Genomic DNA, 22,345 nt, shown 5'->3' with positions numbered 1-22,345 from the left:
GAGCCGGCGGCTCAGTGCGCAGGCGCGCCCGGGGGGCGGGGCGGGAGCGCGCATCCTTCGTCCCCCCTCGCGGGGCTCGGACTCCCCACGGCCCCTGGCGTCTGCCCGCACCCGGGGCTGCAGGGCCCTGAGCGCGTGGGCTTACTCCGCGCAGGCCCGGCTTCTGACCCACGCTGCGGCGCCGCACCCCCTCCGTTCCTCTTCCTCCAGCCCCGGCGCCTTGCAGCGACCACCCTGTTCTCCAGGGAGCGGCGCCAGGTTTTAACCCAGTGACTGCACCAGGCCCGCCTCCACCGGCAGCTGCTGGGCGCGGACCGCGGCCCCACCTGGTACCGGGGCGCCCCGGGAGGACCGTCGCATCCTCCCCCAGTACCGTCACGGCAGTGAAACGCCCCTCTGTTCGCAGGAGCCGCCAGGGCCGCCTTCCTGCCGCGCGCACGCCGTTCTGTAGCTTCCAGCTCGGACACCACCGCACCGAAGGCTCTGGAGTTTTCACTCCATTTCCTTTGGAGGTAGGAAAGGTCCCGTTTTTTCACTTTTCCAAATCAAATTGAAGTTGAAAGTCCGTCTCAGTCCTGGTAGGCTCTCCCCAGGGGCTCTGTGAAGCTCTGAAACAGTGCACAGCGCTCGGGTTCAGGGAGCCCTGTGGTTGCTGATGTGTCCACGGTCCGCGCTGCAGGGTAGGGTGTCTTCCAGGCAGGTGGCTCCGACGCCTTTCTGCCAAGCTTGACCCGGGCCCAGCCTCCCACAGCACCCCCCACCGCCACCCCCTCCGAGGTTTTGCTGTGTACGGAACGGGTTCCACTCAAGGGACCGGAAACTTCTGAGCCTTGTATCCACCTTGGGGATGCACGCCCTCCCTCAGGGTGAGCCACTCTGGCCTTGTGCCTAGTCACCGCTCCCCCTCCACCACCATTTCCTCCTTTTCCGGAGGGTCCCTCATCATTTCTCTTCGAAGGATTGGGAAACAGGACTGACTTCCCTTCCCTGAAGGTGGAAGTGGGGGAAAGACCTGCTGAAAGAGTCTCCTTTCCTCTCTGTGGACATACTTTCTTCCAGACGTTCGGGGCAGAACCTGTGGGTGAGGTTTGGAACCGTACGGAGAATCAGAGAGTCTGGGTGAACCTTGACTCACAGAACCCCACGATGTAAGAGACAGGAAGGACCTCCAGGAAGGACCTCCCAGTGAGTTCACTCGATACTTACTGCTCTCCCCTTGAGTCAGAGCCTAGAGAAACCAGCTCGTACCAACACAGAAACAGGGCCCCAGGAGAGACATCCGGCGATCTTCAAGTCCCTGCCAGTAGCAGGTGGCAGAGCCCTGGGGAACCCCGGGTGGCAAGGGCAGAGCAGAGCAACTCACCCTCATAGCAGCAATGTGCCTTTCTTTGCCTGTTTATTTATTTTTAGAGAGAGGAGAAGAGAGGGAGAAAGACACAGAGAGAAACATCACTGTGTGGTTGCCTCTTAGGTGGCCCCCTACTGGGGACCTGGCCCACAACCCAAGCATGTGCCCTGACTGGGAATTGAACTGGCGACCCTGTGGTTCACAGGCCAGCACTCAGTCCACTGAGCCACCCCAGCCAGGGCTCATTCTTTGCCTTTTAAAAAAACCAGAATGTTCTTGCTCTGGGTAACAGGATTATGGAGTTTTTATTTTCTCCCTTCTGCTGTACTTCTTAAAAATAAGCACATATGACTATTATAATAGAGTAAATCAGAAAAAAAAGTATTAAAATATGAAAAATCAATGCAGCTCTCCCTTTCCAGATTGTAGCGTCCACTTTTCTGGCAGATGTCAGAATTCTCATCCTCCCCATTCAAACTTTGAGAATGGTTCCAAGAATGCCACGCACCCTCCTTTCCTCTGGTTAGACAGAGACGGGGCTGAGGGTGGCCAGGGCACTGCAGTTTTGCTCACAAATACCCGAAAACAAAGTTCACACCAGAGCTTCCTCGGCTGAGACTTGCCCATCTGGGTTTTCTATCTGGTCTCCATGTCGGTTACTTAATTCCTGGATGAAGAGCCTCCAAGGCAGGGATTGCTTGAGATGCTTCCATGAGTAAGAAGAGAAGGGTGAAGCTCTGGCTGGCGTAGCTCAGTGGATTGAGCGCGGGCTACGAACCAAAGTGTCGCAGGTTCGATTCCCAGTCAGGGCTCATGCCTGGGTTGCAGGCCATGACCCCCAGGAACCGCACATTGATGTTTCTCTCTCTCTCTTTCTTCCTCCCTTCCCTCTCTAAAAATAAATGAATAAAATCTTAAAAAAAAAAAAAGAAGAGAAGGGTCCTCTGGGAGTCCTTGGTCCCTCACTGTCACCTCTGGGTGAACCTCACAGCCCTCGCCGTCCTCAGAACCACCCTCCTCTTCAAAGGCACTGTGGTTAACAGTCTAGTCTGTGTCTTCCTGCTTCTTACAAACACATTGCTCTAATAGCTACATCCGAGCTCGTTGCAGTTGTGTTTACGTGTTCCTGTAGGATTTTCTGTAAAATCGCCACCACCCAAGGACACTGTATGTGTTCATGTTCCCAACAAATCTGTTTCTTTCTCCATCTCCTTCTTTCTTCTTCAGTCTCGTACTGATAACTATGTGTGCGTCTCCTGTTTCTGTCATTTTCATTCTTCTGTGGTCCTACATGTGACTGTTTTATTCAAGTCCCAACGAGCTTGTTCGGCCCCAAGCACTAAGCGTTGGAAGCAGGCTTTCCCAGGACCGAACGAAGGGAAGACGACACGCAGGGAATGCTGCTGCCTGCAGGGCGTGGAGGGCCCACTGCCTCCTGACCCCGCCCACCGCCTCCTGGCCCCGCCCAGCGTCTCCCCGTCTAGTGTGACCCCGCCCACTGCCTCCTGACCCCGCCCAGCGTCACCCCGCCCACCGCCTCCTGGCCCCGCCCAGCGTCACCCCGCCCACCGCCTCCTGGCCCCGCCCAGCGTCTCCCCGTCTAGCGTGACCCCGCCTACTGCCTCCTGACCCCGCCCAGCGTCACACCGCCTCCTGGCCCCGCCCAGCGTCGCCCGTGACTCGGGGCCTCCTCACGCTCCATCCGCGCTGGAGTCCGGCTCTTCCTCAAACGCCCCAGTTTCCCTTCTTCCTCCTCTCAGCGCCGTGTGTGTTTCTTACCGGCCTCCCTGGTCTGTCGTTATTCCGCCTCCTGCGAACCTCAGCTCGAACGTTACTTCCTTCTTAATCGACAGGAAAATCACTCGAGATAGAAGAGGGCGAGGGGGGTCAAATGACGGCGGGCTCACAGCCAGGGAAGAGTGCCTGCTCCTCACTTCCTCGGAGCCCAGCTGGCGTGTGAGGGAGGGACACACGGAGGTCCAGCCGACGTTCCCCTGAGGGCCAGCATGTGAGGGACGCCACCTCGGCCCTGCCGGCCCCCACCCAGGTGATTGCGACACGTGAGGGGACCCCAGGGGAGCCTGTCACCAACGGTAGAAGTACAACGGTGATGGTTGTTGTCTCTGAGCTGCTCATTTGGGGGCGGTGTGTTCCCAGCAATGGAGTACCGACAAATGTGTGCAGAAGTGCTCCCGGCGCACTAGTCGTAAAAACAAAACTAGCTTCCAGCCAAGATGGAGGCGTAGCTAGAAGCTCTTCACTTTCTCGCACAACCAAAAGGAGGATAACAACCAATGTAAAATCAATAAACAACCAGAAATGCCAGAAAATCAAACTGCATGGAACTCTGACAACCAAGGAATTAAAGAGACAGTCAACCAGACTGGTGCGCTGAAACAAAGAAATATGGCCCAAAGGGGAGAATAGAACAAAACTCTAGAAAAAGAGCTAAGGGATGAGATAGCCAACCTATCTGATGGAGAGTTCAAAGCCTTGGTAATCAAAATGCTCGCAGAGCTGATTGGGGCTTGTTGCAAAATGAAAGAACACTTGAAGACTACCCAAAGTGAAATAAAGCAAAATATGCAGGGAACCAACAGTGAAAGGAAGGAAATCAGGACTCAAATCAACTATTTGGATCAAGAGGAAGAAATACACATCCAACCAGAACATAATGAAGAAATAAGAACTCAAGAAAATGAGGAGAAGCTTAGGAACCTTTGGGGCAACTTTAAATGTTCCAGTATCCAAATTGTAGCGGTGCCAGAAGGAGAAGAATGAGAGTGAGAAGTTGAGAACTTATTTCAACAAATAATGAAGGAAAACTTCCCCAATCTGGCAAATGAAATAGACTTCCAGGAAGCCCAGAGAGTCCCAAAGAGGAACACACCAAGGCACATCATAATTACATTACCCAAGATTAAACATAAAGAGAGAATCTTAAAAGCAGAAAGAGAAAAGGAGAGAGTTACCTACAAAGGAGTTCCCATAAGGCTATCAGCTGATTTCTCAAAAGAAACCTTGCAGGCAAGAAGGGGATGGAAAGACATATTCCAAGTCATGAAAGGCAAGTACCTACATCCAAGATGATTCTGTCCAGCAAAGCTATCATTTAGAATGGAAGGGCAGATAAAGTGCTTCTCAGATAAGGTCATGTTAAAGGAGTCACCAAGCCCTTATTGTATGAAATGTTAAAGGGACTTATCTAAGAAACTGAAGAAGATCCAAAACTATGAACAGTAAAATGAAAACAAACTCACAACTATCAACAAACGAACCTAAAAAAAGAAAAACAATGAAAACAAGAACTAAGCAAATGACTAGAACAGGAACAGAATCAGAGAAATGGGCATCATATGGAGGAATTTCAGTGGCAAAGGGGAAGAGAGGAATAGGGAGGAACAGGTACAAGGAAGAAGAAGCATAATTCGTAGACATAAAATAAATAGAGATGAAAAATAGTATAGGAAACAGAACTTGAGCACATATCTGTACAACCCATGGACATGAACTCTAAGGGGAGGGAAGCTGGAGAGTTGGGAGTACAGGGCGGAGGAGGGGTAAAGGGGAAAAAATTGGGAAAACAGCATAATCAGTAAAAAACACTTAAATAACAGTAAAAATTAAATAAATAAATAAAACCAAAATAACTCGACATGACTGATGATAAAGATGCTCTGTACCAAAACTTGGAAAGAAATCTTCATGCTTCAATGCACGGCTTAGAAACAGAAGCTGGAAATGCACAAATTTTGAACCCGTGACAGGAACCTGAAATAGTAAACGAAGTCCAGGCGCAGCGGAGGAAATGAGCCCACAGACATGTCCTGAGGGGCACGGACATGAAATGAGAGTGCTTGTATTCTGCGTTACCGTTTTTTTTTACCTCTTGGTGGAGAATTTCAAATACATTTGACCTCTGTGTTATTTAAGGAAGCTGAAACGGAAAGAGCTACTTACAAACGATTTTCAAGCAAACTTGGCACTTGTAAAAACCTGCCTCTATTATGCTACAAAACCAGTTCCAAGAAACGTCACATAAAACATGCTTATTCCTCCCTTGGCCGATATCTAGAGACCAGTTGCAAAGTAACTGTACGATCCTGACGTTTGGGCGTCCTCAACTGCGCTTCTAAATTGCACTACTATGAAAAGCCCACGATATTGCCACTAGAATCAACCCCTTTTCCTGCTGACCTGCACTGAGGCGTCATTCCCCAAAATGGCCACGAGATGGCAGCAGAGACTGACAGATGGAAAACGTATCCCACCAATGCCTTGCTGGAAAGCTTGCTTTGTTTTTTTTTCTGTGCGATGCAATTGTGACAGGGTGTAGCCAAGGCCCAGGGCCCAAAAAGGGATTTGGCATGGGGTCCAGAACTCAGGGTGTCCAGGAAATATTAGAAATACAGGATGTCCTCACCCCCACAAGTCTGAACTGAATTGAGAGTTGTTCTGCATAGCAAGTTTTACAGCTAACCCCAGGCATGGTCATTTATAATATCTATAACTCTTAAATGGCTTCATGGATATGCTAAACAGCTGTGGCCATGCTTTGAACCTGGGAGATGGGAGTGACTTCCACCCAGGATGTAACTAGGAGGCAGTTTCCCCTGGTTACAGCGTCTACGTGAGAGCTTGGAGATGATTTGCTCCACACCACTGGGCCATGCCTGCCCAGACTTCCTATGGCAACTCTGAAAAGCTAGAAATACAGGAATGCTGGCAGGTGTAGCTGACTGTGGGAGGAGTTGGAAATGGGGCCGCAGAGGAAGATTGGCAATGGAATTTAAACCCAGGTTCGGTAGCCATGTGAGGGAGGGGAACCACAGAGTTTTGGGGCTCCCTTTTCCACGGCTTAGGAATCGGGAGAATCCTTGCAAGGAAGCAAGGACTGTTGCTGGTGGGCCAGGAGAAGGTGCCATGTGGGTTGGTATTAAGAACTGGAGATTCCAGCAATACAGCTGATGGTGCTGGGAACCGCGGGAAGCCTGCCCACCAAGCACAGATTACTGGGAAGGACCAAGGGCTGCATGAGCCACGGACTTCTATTTCTTTTCCTGAGGTGCGGCACCCTAGACTGGGCAAAGGGGGGAAGGAAGGACTGTGTGTTTTTGTGGGTGTTTTCAGGGGCTTTGGGATCTTAAGGAAGACATTAAGTCATTACTTTAAGTCTGTACAACCTTTGGATAAATAATTCTTTTCCTTTTCACCAATCTCTGGCATGGAGAGACATCATTCCCTGGCAGTGGGCAAGGCGAATATAGTCCAGGGGGACCCTGGGAGAAGAGGGGGGGGTCCATTCGGTAATAGTACTTATGCATGTTGAATCCAGTTTGCTTTGCATGCAATGTTTTTAATATTTTTACTATTTGTTGTGGGTTTTAGTGGTTCTGAAACAGAACCGGAATGAGAGAGGTTTGTTAAATCTCCTATTGTTACCGAACAGACCTGCTGGGGGGGGTCTGTGTGTAAATGTAAGAGCTGACTGGACAGTCCTTACATTTAGACGTTTTGAATTACATTTCCAAATAATGTTGCAATCACTAGTAATTGATATTCTACTAAAATCTGCCCCGTTTTCTGCAGACCCGCACTGAGATGTTATTCCCCAAAATGCCCACGAGATGGCAGCAGGGATGCACACTTGGAACTCAGTAGTGTACTATTGGTTTAGCCAAAAGGTTCCTTCGGTTTTTACATAAAGCTACTATTACAGGCACGTTTCTCATTTTCACCAACAACCTGATTGAACAACGTATTCACCATTTTGCTCCACTGCCTTCTGCCATCTTTCAGGCCAATTTACAATTTCATCTTCCCAAAACTTTTTTCCTTTTGGAGCAGAGAACTCCTCCAGGTGCCTTTTGCAGTCTTCCAGGGAATTGAAATTTTTCTCCACTAAGAGAATTTTGGAAAGACCGAAATAAATGGAGATCCGAAGGTGCGAGGTCTGCTGAATAGAGTGGATGAATCAGAACTTCCAGCCAGGCTCTGACAGTTTTTGCCTAGTAACCAAAAAAACATGTGGTCTTGCCTTATCCTGATGACGATTAGGGGGTTTCTGCTAACTCTGGATGCTTTCCCTTGAGTGCTGCTTTCAGCCGGCCTAAGCTGGAGCAGTCCTTTTTGGAAGTAACCATCTGGTTTTCCGTAAGGAGCTCCCTGGTAGAGGATTCCCTCACAATCCCACCATCTACACAGTTACCCCCTCCTTCGGTGTTGCTCTGGTGCTATTCCACTCAGGTGTTATCCTAAAGGTGTACACTAGATGGCAGCAGAAGGGCATGTCCTCCATTAAGACCCTGCCCACTCTGCAGTGCAATGAGAGTGAAGACCCCTGATATTAAAATCGCTTTGAGATAAATCCTGATTATCAGTTGTAAACCTTTCATAGCAGGCAATGTGACTGAGTATTTAATCAGCAAAAAGTCAATGTTGAAATGAAGTGAATCAGTTGTTACACTTGTTTCATAAGGTGGATTGTAATTGGCTTTCCTAGCCATTTTTTAAAGCAGTTAGGATGTCATAAAAGCTCCAGTGGACATTCTCACTTAAATGGAAATATTGCAACACAGAAACCTTCGAGGAGGATTAACGGATTTACCCCTACTATTAAAACTGCGAAGGAATCCTACAGCATTCCAGCTGTAGGATGTTGCGGAAAAGGCAGAAAGACAGTAAAAAGACTGGTGATTGCTGGGGCTGGCAGACACGGGCTGTGCGGGGAGAGGGTGGGGCAGGCAGAGCGCAGAGGGTTTGGAGGGAAGTAAAACTGCTCTATATGACACTTAGACGGTAGATGCATGCCCCTCTACCTTTGCCCAAAACCCACAGAACGCACAGCACCCAAGGTGAATCTTAACGTAAACTGGGTGATAACAGTGTCAGTGTATCATTTGTCACAAACACACGTGTAAGAGGAACAGTAGATGGGAAGTCCCTGCACCTTTCTTTTGGTCTATTTTGCTGTGAACCAAAAAACTGGTTCAAAATAAAGTCTAATTTTAAATAACCAAACCGCTAAAGAAAGGACTAATGTACGGGAGGCAGGACTTCATGGTTTTTACTCTGAATGTCCGGACTTCCTTTAAGCTCCTGTTGCAAGCCAGAGTCATTTTCTGTCCTGTAAATCTGCCCAATCGGAACCACAAATGAAGGGATTTGTGCAAAGCCTGTTACCTTTTCCGTTTTAAACTACTACCTGAAGCCAGACAAGAAAAGTGAGTATGTCCTTCTGCCATAATCAGCCAATGACTCAGTTTCATTCCCTTTTTACTCTATGCTATGGGGTTAAATTCAAATTGCCCTAACTCCATTAAAATAAAAATAAAAGCTTTAGGAGGATTACTTTAAATTAAAATCCAAATAAAAGCCTTAAAGGATTTTTACTGTGACTTATAAAAAGACATGGAATCTCTGTTCAAGCAGATGATTCTTTTCTCTGTATGCTTGTAAAAGCCAACTGTTTAACACTAAACCTGCACTCAATCAGGGCAGGCTGGTCTCTGTTATGATTAAGAGAAAAAAAAAACCTCAGTGACTTAACAGAAGTTTAATTTTTGAGAACATCAAGTCCACTGAAAGTCCAGCTGACCTCCATGTGGCCACCTTGGAAATCACGGCCCCTTGGACCTCGTGGCCACCCCCTTTGATGAGGCCTCCTTCACAGGCAAGAAAATGGGTGTCGTCACCGGCCTGGCGGCCACATGCACTGCTAACACTCATATCACACTGGTCCCAACCAGCCATTTCTCCCCTTGCCAAGGGGCTGGGAAGGGCAATCTTTATGTCAGGGACTAAGGGAGTGCAGATGTTGGTGAACACTGATGTCACCAAACTCCTTACATCTGCATGAAACCAAGGCTGAGTACAGACTGCCAACTGTTACTAAGATTCAAGTAAAATCCCTATCTGATGTCCTAACAATTCTGGTACAGATTTTGGGGAATCTAGTCAAACAAATGGAAAGCTTGCTCCTCAAACCGGTTATGTCAAAAATCCCAATTACCTGAGTGACAGATGAGTGACAATGGCATCTCTCTTAGTTCTTAAACTGCTGATGGCCAGAGAGGCTGTAGGTTAAAGTGGAAACCACGCACTTGAGCTACCAGGGCACGTTGTCATTCGAGTGCGGGAGTTAAGAGTTTGCAATTCCGCCTCCCGTCAGCAGAGGGGGCCGCAGGGGAGAGGCAGGAGGGTGCATGGAGTCAGTCCCACCGGAAAAGAGCCTGTGGGCTTCCCCGTCACTCCTCAGGCTTGGTGCTCCCTGCGTACTTCGTGAGCTCTGTCAGAGACAACTTGCTTCAGGAAAACTATTCACAGAATAAAAACATTTAAGAAAAAAGAAATCTTATCTGTGGGTGAGAGCTAGGGAAACATGAATTCCTCACCTTCTCCAGACGTTTTTACTCCCCCCAAACATACTAACCTGACCCACCCAGTAAGGTCCAAAACTGACCAGGCAGGTGAGCGCAAGTGCTGGTCAAACATGACTTTTAGTGTGGCCGATATTGGGCTGTACAGGTGATTCCAACCTGTGAAACTCTTATTACAGTCATTGCTACTCCCAAACAGCAAGGCCACATTTGCTACAACAGAAACTGAAACATATCAGGTGTACAGTCAAGTGTAATATTCTTTTATTTAAAAAAAAAGCGAAACAAGAATATGGAACAAGAATAATTTAACAGGAGTTTAGAACACTCACTACCCAGATACAGGAAGGGGCGAGGTGGGACAATGCCTAACACAACAAAACCTGCGCTCGAAAACAGGTTTGCCAGGGAGATTAAAAGCAAACAAACATTTAAAAAGATAGGACGTTTCATTTTTAATCAGTCAAAAGAGTTCTAGACAATATCAAATTCAACACACAATAGACTACAGTTACACATTAAATATAATTACCATCTATACATATGCAAAAATATAAAGTTCTATTTCATACAATAAAACCCTTTATAGAAACCATTTTAAAACTAAGCGGAACTTCCCAACTTCTATGCGAGGTATAAGTCCTTCTGTAGGTTCCTTTAAAGGTTTTAAAACAAAATGCTAACTCTAAAAACGATGTCCTCTGGTCAGTTTCCGATTTACTGCTACTGAAACAAAACTGACAGCTCGGTCACATACTCCTTTAGTGTTGTTCAGGCATCTCTACGATCTCCCACTTTTTCAAGTATGGAAATAGAACTCAAAACACTCCACAGTACAGTACTAAACGGATGGAGTCCTTAAGGAAGAGTTTGCTGTCATATGGCACGACATTGGTTTGTTTCTTCAATACATTTTGAAGTAAATATCAGGGTTTGGTTTGGTTTTCTTCCTCCTAAAAGGCGAAAAGTAAGATACGCTGGACTGTGGTAAGACTTCCGAGGGGAAATACCTCATGAATATTTTATCACAAAAGGAACACTGGTAACAAATTTATAAAAGGATCCAGCACGCTACTCAGATACACCCGGGGCCTAGAGCTCATCGTGATAGAAGTACTCGTCGTGAAGCTGCCGGCCGTAATCTGTGGCTTCGCTGGTGAGAAACAAGTCCTGGTTCTCCAGAATCTCCGCCTCGGAGAGCTTCCGGTCACTGTCCAAATCCATCTCGTCGATCAGGTGAAGAGCCTGGAACACGAAGCAAGAGGTGTCGAGTGGAGTGAGTACTTTCAGCAAGGTGTTCACCTTTTCATGGGACTTGAGTTGTAAGAACCACTCGTGTGTCTCTCCATGCGGTGTGCACCGTGCCTCTGCAGGGGTCCGTGACCCACAGAGGCTGAGACTCCGCGACCAGAAGGGCACGCACTCGGTCCTGTCTCCACAGCTACGAACACCACACTCTGCAACCAGGTCTGCCTCCAGCTTCTCTCATGATGCCCGCCCTTGACTTGTGCTGGGTCCTGCCTCCTTTTCTCAACCCAAATCCAATTCAGGATATCTCAACTTTAAGCAAAATGAGTATAATCCATTTTGAGCCCCTCTGGGTAAACGGAAATTCTGTTCTTCTACTCACTGTCCTATCAAATTATTACATGACACAATCTTAACTTCCTTGTCCCCTCGACCACCTAAACCAGTTCACAGATTTAAATTAAGATACAGCAATGCACTGGTCCTCACTATGAGGGGGGAGCCCCCAAAATGAACAAAATTTCCTTAGCAAATTCGTTTAAAGAGCCTTTAGAAATAGTTCACTGAGGTCAAACACAGCCTCTCACAACAACGCCAGCTGGCACACTGATCCAGATGGTTTCCTAGAATACTCAGCTAGCAAGGAGGCATGTACTAAAAGGGGCCCGCCCTCCAGAAGATGATTACAAGTTTTGGGGGGTCCTCCTTGGTACATAACTCAGTTACTTCTTTCTTTGGCTTAAAACTGTAAACTTCTCGTCTTGTCAACAGCACCAAACATGCAGGGGGAGGTGATCACTCTGTAACACTCACCTCTTCCTGGGCAATGCCCTGGTTGTTGGGCACCACCCAGGACAGCAGCTCCTGAGGATCCAGCCTGCCGTCGGTGTCTTTGTCATAATCGTTCAGGAATCGATCCTTCTCAACAAGGATCCACTCCGGATCTTCATTTGCAGCTTAATATTAAAACAATTAGAAACAAACATTCACAAGAATAACACATAAGAAGTTTGATATATCCCTAGAATAAAAGGTGCCCAAAGAAACAGAAATACTTAACAAAAAGTGCTCAAGTACAAACTACACAGTAATTTTCAAAAGTGACACACAGGTACAAACAACTCTGAGTTTTCACACTGCGTCACAGCACATCACAAACCAGTAACTGTGTTCACCTTGGCTACTTGTTCTGATACCCAGTGTTCCCAGATTTGATCTGAGTGATGCTTTCATGTTTATCATGTGACTACATGAAGCATCCTGTGTTCTCAGGGTAACGCCACGTGTAATTTTTAAGTGGCATTCACAGTGAGGGGCTCTGTCATGCAACAGTTGTGAAAAAGGACAGCTATTTGCAGAACAGGCTGCATGAACAAACCCCCAATTTCAATCAGAAGTCACCTTCCACAATCCACACCAATGTTTATTTTATATTTCCAAGTCAAGATCTACATGCGAAGATACAAGGTTTCACGTAAAAATATCAACCTTTACTTCTTCCACCACTGATTTCCTAACAACCCTGTATTTGTCTGAAAATGAAGACGTGTTTGAGCCCAGACACGGGACTGCGGCACGACAGCGTTCTCAGGTACCGTGAGTCCCGTCGTGGTGCCTGTCCTGTGTTTATGTTGGCAGACCAAGTCGAACCTGGGCCAAGCGCTTCTTGTTTCTTCTTCTTTACTTCTGCTTGTCCCCCCTCCTTCCCCACACAACCCCCAGGCTCCTTACCTGGATCCCGCCTGTAGTCACCAAGAAATTCTTCCAAACTAACAAATCCATCACCATTTTTGTCATGTTCTTCCAAAGCCTCTTGAATGACAAATTCCTGTTGCACAAAATACATCAGTAACAAAGCTTTCAGCCCCGCCACCATCTGAATCACCCCCGCTGCTGAACTTCCTTAGGAGAAACCATTTGGATTGCCTCTGCTCCCGGACAGTGGAGTTTAGACACACGAGTAAGACACCAAACGCTGAGTAACTGTCGGCGAAGACCCTCTCCGACGTCTCCGCACGCAGCACAATTCTCCCTAAACGCCCGCTTGTTGACTGCCCTCACTTGGAGTCACCGCTGTTCTATGCCTGTCCCGTTCCTCCTCCTCTCTGCTCTCTCTGCCAGGCCAGGGCCCTCGCCTGCCCGAAGACCCCATCCGCGCCCACGTCCTGGGTGCTTGTTCTCACACTGAACTCCGGCCTCTCCCACAGCCTCCCTCTCCTCCACCAGCTCCTTGTTCTGTGCTGTCCAGCACCTTCAGGCCCCCCGACCGTGCTGTGCGGGAAACTGTCCTGGGTTCCAGTCTTCCCAGCCTGGGCTCTCACAGCTTAGCGCTCCTGTTCCCATTCCTCTCTTTGTTGGCTGGTGCCTTTCTTTCTGGACTCAAGCGTGACTGACTGTGAGGGAAGTACATTCTTAAAAGTGTTCCACTGTGGCCACATCCAGAGGCTTCAAGGGCACGAGCAGGAAGTAACACGTCAATACGAGTTGCTGGTCTCTCCTCTTCCCGCACTCAGTCGGCACCCCCGTTTACCCTTTCCTCAGACTGTGGTCAAGTCCCAGACCGAAGCACGTGACGCCTGCACTGTCCCACTGCTGCCACCGGTCGTCCCCGTTCTCAGCCTACAGGGCTCCTAACTCCCCAGGACCACAGCCAGCACCCTCCGCTGGCCCTGACGGGGCTCAGGGCGCTTGTCTCCACTGAAATTTGGCATTTAATCGAATGGTGCCCAGCACTGTTCTTAAACTGGGTCATGTATTTTGTGCCAAGTGAGAAGTCAGACGCCTCACAATGGCGAGAGAAGCAGTGCTAACGGGGTCGCGCTGGGCTGTGCCACAAACTGCCGACGAGGTGACGGCAGGGTGATGGCTCTTCATGCCCAAAGTGGCAGAAACACCAGCAGTCGTCAGCCGCTGGGCCCGTATCTCCACCCCCTCCATGCAAAGAGATCCAAGTGTGATGTTTCTTTCTTTCTAAGATTTTACTTATTTTTAGAGAGAGGGAAAGGGAGGGAGAAAGAGAGGGAGAGAAACATTAATGTGTGGTTGCCTCTTGCACGCCCCCTAGTGGGGCCCTGGCTTGCAACCCAGGCCTGTGCCCTGACTGGGAATCAAACCGGCGACCCTTTGGGTTTGCAGGCCGGCACTCCATCCACTGAGTGACACCCACCAGGGCTGATGTGTTTTCTAAGACTGAAAGTTTTCACAGTGATGTTGTAAATGAAATAGGAGGTTTTAGTGTTACTAATACTGAAAAACCACAGAAAAATCTGCAAGTCAGGGGAAGAATAATGCTCATATATTACAGAGGATTAAAAGAAAACAACTCAGTCCTTTTCCTCCTCCCTCCCACTAAGTAACCCACCCCAGGACCCTCTTTCCCAGGCCTAATCTAAAGCAGGGAGAACCTGGGATTTTCCAGTCTCCTAAAATTCTGGTTGCCATACAATTCATTTTAGTGATTTAGTACAAACAGGTCTTAAAGTTCTGGTCTCTCAATAGTTCTCTTAAGACTTTTCTTCCTTACCTTCATATAATCAACTTCTTCAGGATGCTCGAAAGCAATAAATTCTTCAAGATTCAAAGCAGGATCCGAATCCTGGTTAGCTTTTTCAAATCGCTTCTTGTCCTTTAAATGAAGCTTGGAAAAATTAAATATTGAACATGTTTAAAGGTATCATCATAAAATATCACCATAAACAGTACTTTGAAAATACAGACGATGTAAATCTAAGGGACGTTTTCACACATTATTTTATCTTCACATCATCCCTTTGAAGGTCGCTGGGCCAAAGACGTTTACGAAGAGCCTGGAGCAATGGGGTCCGGGGTGAGAGACACATGGACCGGAACCCCGACAGTGCTGCCCTCGGCTGTGCCACTGAAGGCAGACCACTCGGTGGTTCCGCTGTCCACAACGATAACGTTGGGGTACTCTGACACCAACAGCAAAGATAAACATGTGACTATACTGAGCTATTAATGCACAGCATCTGCACAGCAGAAACCGCTAGCAAAATGAAAAATGACGGGGACGACGCCTAACCCACTGAGTACGTGGCGAGGGCTCCATCCTCCTTTTCCTAAACAAGTGCACTCGAGTACCAGCCTTCAGGGACAAGGCTACTCTTAACTGATTTCTCCCAGCTGATTCTGGAATCAAGGGGCTTGGAAATCAGTAGTGCTATATTGCGAGTTCTGCATTAATTCAATTCTGAGAATTTCTGTGAAGAACTTTTCTTTCTATAAATTTACGTGTATTAAACTACATATTTTTAAAAAGCTGAATTTCAAATACTTTAGAAACTCTTAATTCATATGTTTCACTGTTAAAAAGAAATGCTCTTCTCCAATTTCTAGAAATTTGGTAGCATTCACGTACCGAAACCACATTTCCTTTATGACAACGGATTTACATAGATGCTCACTTCTTTTCCCAAAGAATTCATCTTTCCAACATTCAGAATCCACTGGTCAGTTAGTTACACTCACCTACTTCTCAACAGCTGCCTTTAACGTAACGTTTCTACGTTTTTAAATAACTAGACGACATAATTTACACTTTACACTCAGGTTTCACGCAGGGAAAAGCAGACAAGCAAGAACTTGATGTACTTCGTTGAGTCAATCAGGTTCTTTCCGAATACACCTCCCTTCCCAGTACTCAGTGCTTGGACTCCCCTAGGAAAGAATGCTTCCGTTTGGAGCAAGAACGTCCATGTTTCAGCAGAAGGAGTGAAATTTGGCCAATCTGCCTATGAAGAAAGGATCTCTATCAACAAACTGAGAATTCTTAAAAAAAAAAAAATATTCCACCTCGCATTTCTCAGATTATTTAAATCAAAATAACGTGATCTCTGAAAACACTTCACTCATGGTCATCTGAAGAACACACTCTACATGAAACTCGTATTCGAGAGGCCAATGCACGCAGCTGCTACTCTTCAAAGGGGCAAACTTCCGAAAACAAAGTAACACAACAGACTCTCAGCCTCCTAGCACCTCAACACTCTTTGCTTCTGTAAAAAACCTTGTACTCTATAGGGTGATAGAAAACATTATATATACACAGTAGTAACAAGATTTAATTACCAATCATCATGCAGTTTTATACTGTCACAGAAGCTCAGGAAGAACAACATTGTCAGAACAACAGCAAGGGCTGATGTTTTCCCAGGAAGACGTGTAATCTGTGACACCAGAGCCAAAGCCTAGGCTTGAAAGACCCTGACTAGCCCACGTAAGGTTGCATCTCACATAAATGAATGCTGCTCGTACACACACTGCAGAAGTTAGGGGAACCGGGCTTTGGCCAGACAGGTTCCCAAACTGTCATTATCCCGTTAAAACTGCTGACAACACTCGTTCCTCAGTCACAAAGAAATGCTTTTTCAGGCATTTCACAGCTCAAGAGGGTCATGATTCTGGGTTATCTCTGTTCTCAATAACGGAAAGAGTAAAAATATAAGATAAAATTCAGGTATCCCATTGATTTTTGTTTTTAATAGACTTCCATATAGAAAAGAATTATTTAGCTATTCCACTAGTTTTATGATTTATTCATAGTATAATGTTTAGTCTGTAACGTGATGACTGATTCATTCTTCATCCCTGATTTTTTACTTTGGAGAATAATGCAACTGTTGCTGAGTTCATCTTTACACCCCACATCCACTTTTGGAGAATTATATCAAATTCTAATACAGTATTATGATTAAAACTTCATATAGAGACATATTCCTGGGTTGTCTCAAAAGGACCCCTACTGAGAAGTGTTCATTGCAGAGACCCACACATCCCCTTAGGTTCTTAACCTCCATCCAATTCATTCCGCAAAGGTAGAGCCTGAGGCTCCACCTGCCCTGAGCACGCGGGGGTCGGGGGTGGGGGTGGGAACACCGCAGGAGGGGCCGACATAGTTGCAAGAAAAAACAAGCAGTTTATGTTAATAAGTCATGTGTCTCTTCAAAGTGAAGACTTTGTTCTCGACACCACAGCCTATCACTTCATACCCTCTTAAAAATATAGATTTAAAAAACCCACAAAAATACATTGTTATATTTTGACAGGATAGCGATCAAGCCTTTTGGGTGCCAAGAGAAAAAAGAAAAAGAACACAAGGAGAATCTAAGAACAGTAAAATTTTAAAATACTGTATGTAACTTCTCTGTTGTCCACGGGCAGGGAAGTCATAACATCACGCGATGCTTTGGCTTTAGAAGAGGGTCAGGACTTGAACGATGTTTGTAAAGGTAAGTTTATACAGTCAAGGAGGACACCTCTCAGGTGGACAAACCTCCAAGCTCACTGTCACCACTGTCATCGCGTTAGGTGCTAAGAAGAGTTCTGGAGACGGAGGGCACAGCCACGGGAACACACGTGACACCGCTGACGTGCACGCTGAGAAATGGGTCACGTGGTGTTACGTTCCGATTGTTCAATAACATAAAAAATAAAATACTGAGACACACATCCAAAACACACACAGACACCAAACACCAACTCTGGGAACGAGGACAAACGGTGTGCCCGAGAAGCCGAGACGTGAGGGTGACGCACACAGTTCACAACGCGGGCACTACACCTGGCTCGGAAGGAAACCGCCACCGTGACCAGGGGGTGGAGCGGGTGACCGGCGCCCCGGAGGTCAAGGCGGTGCAGCCGGGGACCTCAGGCCCCCCGCCCCCCGCCCTCCCCGCGCCCCTTCCCGCACGGGAAGCCGGAGCAGCCTGCGCGCACGCGCTCACCTGCCGGAAGGACTCCTCTTCCGCGTCGTCCAGCGCCGTGTTCTCGTCAAAGTCGATCACGCGGTCGTACATCTGGATGTTGTACTCGTCCCAGGACACGGCACCGTCGCTGTTTTTGTCGTACTCCACGAACTGCTGCTTCGCTTCTTGCATGGCGTAGTGCTTAAAGGACATCTGAATCCACGCGCTGAGTTCACCTGTGGGAGTGTCCCAGAGCACAGTAAACGTTAACAAGAACTGTCACGCACAGAGGATTTCTACACCATCTCTAAAGGAATAAAAAATAGCCAGTGTTTGCAAATGCTGAATGAGAACGGGCTTAGTCGTATTCACAGAAACAGGAGTAGGACATGGGAGGACCTTCTGGAGTCTAAGACTCCAAACATCACACCAGGTCAGCCCGTCGAGTTTAGAGCGTTTGTGAGATTTGTTCGCTGGGGATCTCCAAATGCCGAGGAGGCCCCTGGCTCAGTGAGTCCTTATCAAATGAATTAGCCATTGGCCAAAAGGACACTTGACTTTGTAAAACAAAATCTCCCGTGAAACTGCGAATACCTTTGCTATCATCTCCGGAAGCACAGATCTTTAAGTAGTCACTATTAAAACAGGTATTTCAAAAAAAGTTTTTCATTTATGAAAACATACAATTTTCCTTTAAAATAAATGTAACATCGAGTTGAAGCCAAACAGCACTGAGGATATAACAGATGGTGAGCAGACAAAGCCTACATTGTAAAAAGGTGATTCAAGTGACTGAAGTCTGAGAAACACCGTCCCATTTCTCATCTACTGCATGGAGCTGACACCAGGGGAGGCAGAACTGGAGTGAACAAACCTGCACTGAACCAGTACGACAGTGCACAGCACCTCCAGGAGGGTGTGAGGCAGAGGGGCCATCGCCTGCACCGGCCTGAAAGGACTTGATATTGAAACAGACCCGAAGTACGAGAAGCCACCCTGGGGCGGGGGGCGGCGGCTTGAGGGTCTGGCAGTCACCCCCGAGGGAGGGGAAGGCCTATGCAAAGACCCTAGGGCACAGGGACACACACACCCCCCTGCTCTCCTGCAATGACCACCTACCTAAGATATGTAAGTATACCTAAATGCACACATATTTATTTACATTCATTCACTGAAAACATACTTGAGAAAAAAATAGTTGTGGTATGTTCCTCTAACCATGACACTAAAACATTTAGAGGCAACTTGAACAAAATTATGGGTAGCAATGGTGATTTATGCCCTTCTTACAACAGCTGTCTTAACTTGGTACCTGAAGTTTCTAAATTCCATATATCCACTTTCAGATCAATTATTAAAAATGTATTCATAGAGCTATTTACTCTACTGCATTACAGACAAAGGGGAGGAGAAAAGTATTTGCGAAGACAGCAGCAGGACACTGTTCAGTGGAAAGAGTGGTACTGCTCTGCTGATTTGGGGAGGCGTCAGGCGAACAGAAAAGTGGACACTTTTTTGTCTCCCCTGAAACTCTACATCAGGACAGTGTAGTACTTAGACATCAACGTATTAAATGATGACTATACAATACACCATCTCTACACATTATCTCTGATCTTCAAAACAAGGCAATTATAATTTGAGCTAGTTTGAAGTTCAGGAAATTCAGGTTTCAAATTGAGGACTCACGGCAATTAAGTAGCAGAGTGCACACTCCAAGGCTACCTTTGGCTTCAGAGCCTGAACTCCTTCCACTGACCTTTGCCATCTCCCAAGAACCTGAGTCCAGTCCTGGTCCTTCCAGTGCAAATGAGAAGACTCTCTCGAAGGGTCCTCAAGAATGAGGGTTTATTCTAGTTTACTTAAAGAGCTCATTGTGGCCAAGAGAACGCAGAATGAAACGGTAACCAGAAATGGTTTGCTTCAGCTGTGCCGTAAGGGGATGTTAATACTCTCAAGTTTTTTGTTTTGCTATCTGTGAAATGAACATTTTGACTAAAAGTGCCTTTTAACTTGAAAATTTTAAAAAGTTGCTATTGCTGTGGCCAAGTGGCTCAACTGGTCGGAACAGTCAAAGGGCTGCAGTTTGATCCCCAACTGGGGTGTGTGCGCTTTGCCTGCAGGAGGCAACCATTCGATATTTCTCTCTCTCCTCTCCTTTCCTCTCTCTCTCCTCTCCTTTCCTCTCTCTCTCAAATCAATAAACAACAACAACAAACGTATCCTTGGGTGAGGATTAAAAAAACTTCACTATTAAGTATTTAACTATAGCAGGCCTTTATAGACAGATACCATCAACTCTGCCGAACCGACTTGTTCTGCGTGCTTCCTCGTATAACCAAAGACGGACCCATTCTTGTTGGGTAACAAGAGTTCAAGGTTTTCTTGCCGTTTAAGTCGAGAGACTCAAAACCTCGATATTCCTAAAGGCGCCGATGTGAAAACTTTATTGGCAACCCATCTTAACTTTCTCAGTCTGAAATTCCCCCTCCAGTCACTTCATTCCTCAAGATGCTGAGCCGCATGAAAACAGGTTACAGCAAAGCAGCTCCTATTTTTTGTTCAGGATCAACTTAGAAAGCTGATAGGGTTCATCACTTGAATTAAGCAATGAGAGGCAGGTACACAGCAACTTATGTAGAATAGTCTTAATAATCTGTGCATTTCATTTCTGCCTACAGAATCTACTTAAGATCACTGAGTTGTTTTTTTTTTTAAGTGAAGGGTATTAAAAACTGAATTTAGATCAGATTCTAAGTCCTGGCTTTACTGCTGATCCGAGAAGGGCATTCGCGGACTTCAATGACTTCATCTCTACGAAGAAGGGTGGACAAGATGATCCCAGGGTCCCAACTAGGATCTAATAATTTGTGATACACATAATTCACACGCAGCAGGTCTTTCTGTACTTGCTTATGAAAAGAAGCAAATTCTTATAATTCTAAAAAAAGAATGTATCAAAAGAGCAATAAATAACCAATACCAGCCTTGGCTGGCATAGCTCAGTGGATTGAGCGTGGGCTGAAAACCAAAGCATCGCAGGTTCGATTCCCAGTCAGGGTACATGCCTGGGTTGCAGGCCATGACCCCCAGCAACCGCACATTGATGTTTCTCCCTCTCTCTCTTTCTCCCTCCCTTCCCTCTCTAAAAAATAAATAAATAAAATCTTTAAAATAAATAACTCAATACCTTAAGCTGGTTTTTGGCCTGTCCCTAGGATGAATCATGTGTTGACACGGACAGAGGTCCTACCAGGAAGAGGGTGTTTGCTCACAGGATAACCTGCACATACATGTACGATCACGCCGTTTATGTACCACTACAGAAAGCACCGAGTTTTACGTGGTATCCTATGTCTAAAGATTTCCGGGTATACCAGAGGGAAGGGAGTTGGGGGGACAGCAAAGGGTAAAGGGGGTCAAATACATAGTGAAGGAAGATTTCACCGTGGGTGGTGGGCACACAATCCAATACTCAGATGATGTAACACAGAATGGTACCTGTGAGACCTATATAATCTCATTAACCAATGTCACCCCAATAATTTAACTAAAAAAAATAAAAGTAAGTGAAAAGTAAAGATTTCCTGGCATAAAACCTACTCGCTATGTCCTTTTCACCCTCTCACAGCACCTCTAGTTTGCGGGAACGCTCGCACTGTGCCCTCAGCAGACACCCCCTGTTAAATGTGTGTGTTTGTGTCCATTGTTAGTTGGGCAGGACGTCCTTACTTTCGGTGAGAAAGCCATCTGAGTCCGAGTCAATTTTCTTTATGATTGACTTCAGCCTTTTGTGTTGCTCCTCCGGACTGAGTTTAACATACTCGTCGACTTCTTCCTTTGGAGGATAAGCGACACACAGGGGTCAAGCATTACTACCAGCGGAGCAAAATGGTGGAGCAAAACACGGCTACCAGACGCCTCCCAGTCAACTCAACCTGCTCGCCAGGCCCCTGTCCCTCCACACCCTCGCTGACCCTGCCTGGTGTGGGAGAAAGGAGGGTTCCTCCGGCCTCGCCTCGGGATCCCCAGCGAGCGGCGCCCCGCCCGGTGCCACGATCAGGCCGCCCGGGACCCAGCCTGGGACCCACCGAGGCCACCCTCCCGGCCCCGGCCCCGGCCCCGCCGCCTCACCTGGCCGCCCAGCAGCGCCTCGCGGTCGTAGTCTGTGCGGTGCTCGCCGTGCGCGTCCCCGGCAGCGGCCGTGGCGCAGAGGAGCAGCAGCAGCAACCCACGCGCCGTGGGCCTCGGGCCCAGCCCCATCGCGCCGGCCGCCGTGGACACTGGGTGAGGCGGGGGGCTGGCGGCGCTCGCTCGGCGGCGCGGCGTACGTGGGGGCACGCAGCGCGGCGGGGCGGGGGCGCCGTTCCCCGAGTCGCGCGAGCGGAGGCCGAGGCCACGACTGCGCAGTGCGGCGCCCCGGGCCAGGCTTATATAACCCCAGCGGGGAGGGCGGGGCGCCACTCCGGGTCGCTGATTGCTCCTCGGCGCGGAGGCGAGGCTCAGGAGGGGACAGTCCCTGCAGATGGGGAGAACCCCTGTGGGCGACTTTCCCTTTCCGCACCCCGGCCCGGTCTACGGCCGGCGGGTTCCTGCCTGAAACTCCAGTCTGCTCCACGAGACTGTCCCGGTGTCCCTCGGTGAGAAAAAGGCCGGAGATTCTAACT

General features: G+C 47.7%; 1 protein-coding gene and 1 long non-coding RNA gene across 3 annotated transcripts; one reads left to right on the top strand and one right to left on the bottom strand.

Moving 5' to 3' along the window:
• Positions 1–61: 61 nt before the first annotated feature.
• Positions 62–2,320, top strand: LOC123809680. The gene is made up of 3 exons (XR_006784057.1): positions 62–512; positions 1,060–1,185; positions 1,771–2,320. It is a non-coding gene; the product is annotated as an uncharacterized LOC123809680 (long non-coding RNA).
• A 7,648-nt stretch (positions 2,321–9,968) lies between these two features.
• On the bottom strand, positions 9,969–22,075 carry RCN2 (reticulocalbin 2). Of its 2 annotated transcripts, none has more exons than XM_045824886.1 (7): positions 21,813–22,075; positions 21,411–21,516; positions 17,718–17,914; positions 14,498–14,611; positions 12,706–12,802; positions 11,788–11,930; positions 9,969–10,971 (listed from the first exon to the last, which is right to left on the bottom strand). In XM_045824886.1, exons 1-7 carry the CDS (start codon positions 21,939–21,941, stop codon positions 10,819–10,821), a joined length of 939 nt encoding a protein of 312 aa, XP_045680842.1. In that variant the 5' UTR covers positions 21,942–22,075; the 3' UTR covers positions 9,969–10,818. The 2 variants fall into 2 exon arrangements, with proteins under 2 accessions (XP_045680842.1, XP_045680843.1); XM_045824887.1 differs by having other exon boundaries at positions 14,498–14,599.
• Positions 22,076–22,345: the final 270 nt, after the last annotated feature.

The sequence above is a fragment of the Phyllostomus hastatus genome, unplaced genomic scaffold, assembly GCF_019186645.2.
Source record: "Phyllostomus hastatus isolate PE091 unplaced genomic scaffold, TTU_PhHast_1.1 phas_scaffold_555, whole genome shotgun sequence".
In the NCBI taxonomy this organism is placed as follows: domain Eukaryota; kingdom Metazoa; phylum Chordata; class Mammalia; order Chiroptera; family Phyllostomidae; genus Phyllostomus; species Phyllostomus hastatus.
This window is presented reverse-complemented; position numbering and strand designations above follow the sequence as displayed.

Excerpts from the sequence above, each read along its gene's own strand:
- RCN2 (XM_045824886.1), bottom strand. The coding sequence starts at position 21,941 with ATGGGGCTGGGCCCGAGGCCCACGGCGCGTGGGTTGCTGCTGCTGCTC. Across the intron at positions 17,915-21,410 it reads AGATGGCTTTCTCACCGAAA|GTGAACTCAGCGCGTGGATT; the intron begins GTAAGGACGTCC and ends ACACTCCCACAG. Across the intron at positions 10,972-11,787 it reads AGGGCATTGCCCAGGAAGAG|GCTCTTCACCTGATCGACGA; the intron begins GTGAGTGTTACA and ends TTCGTGTTCCAG.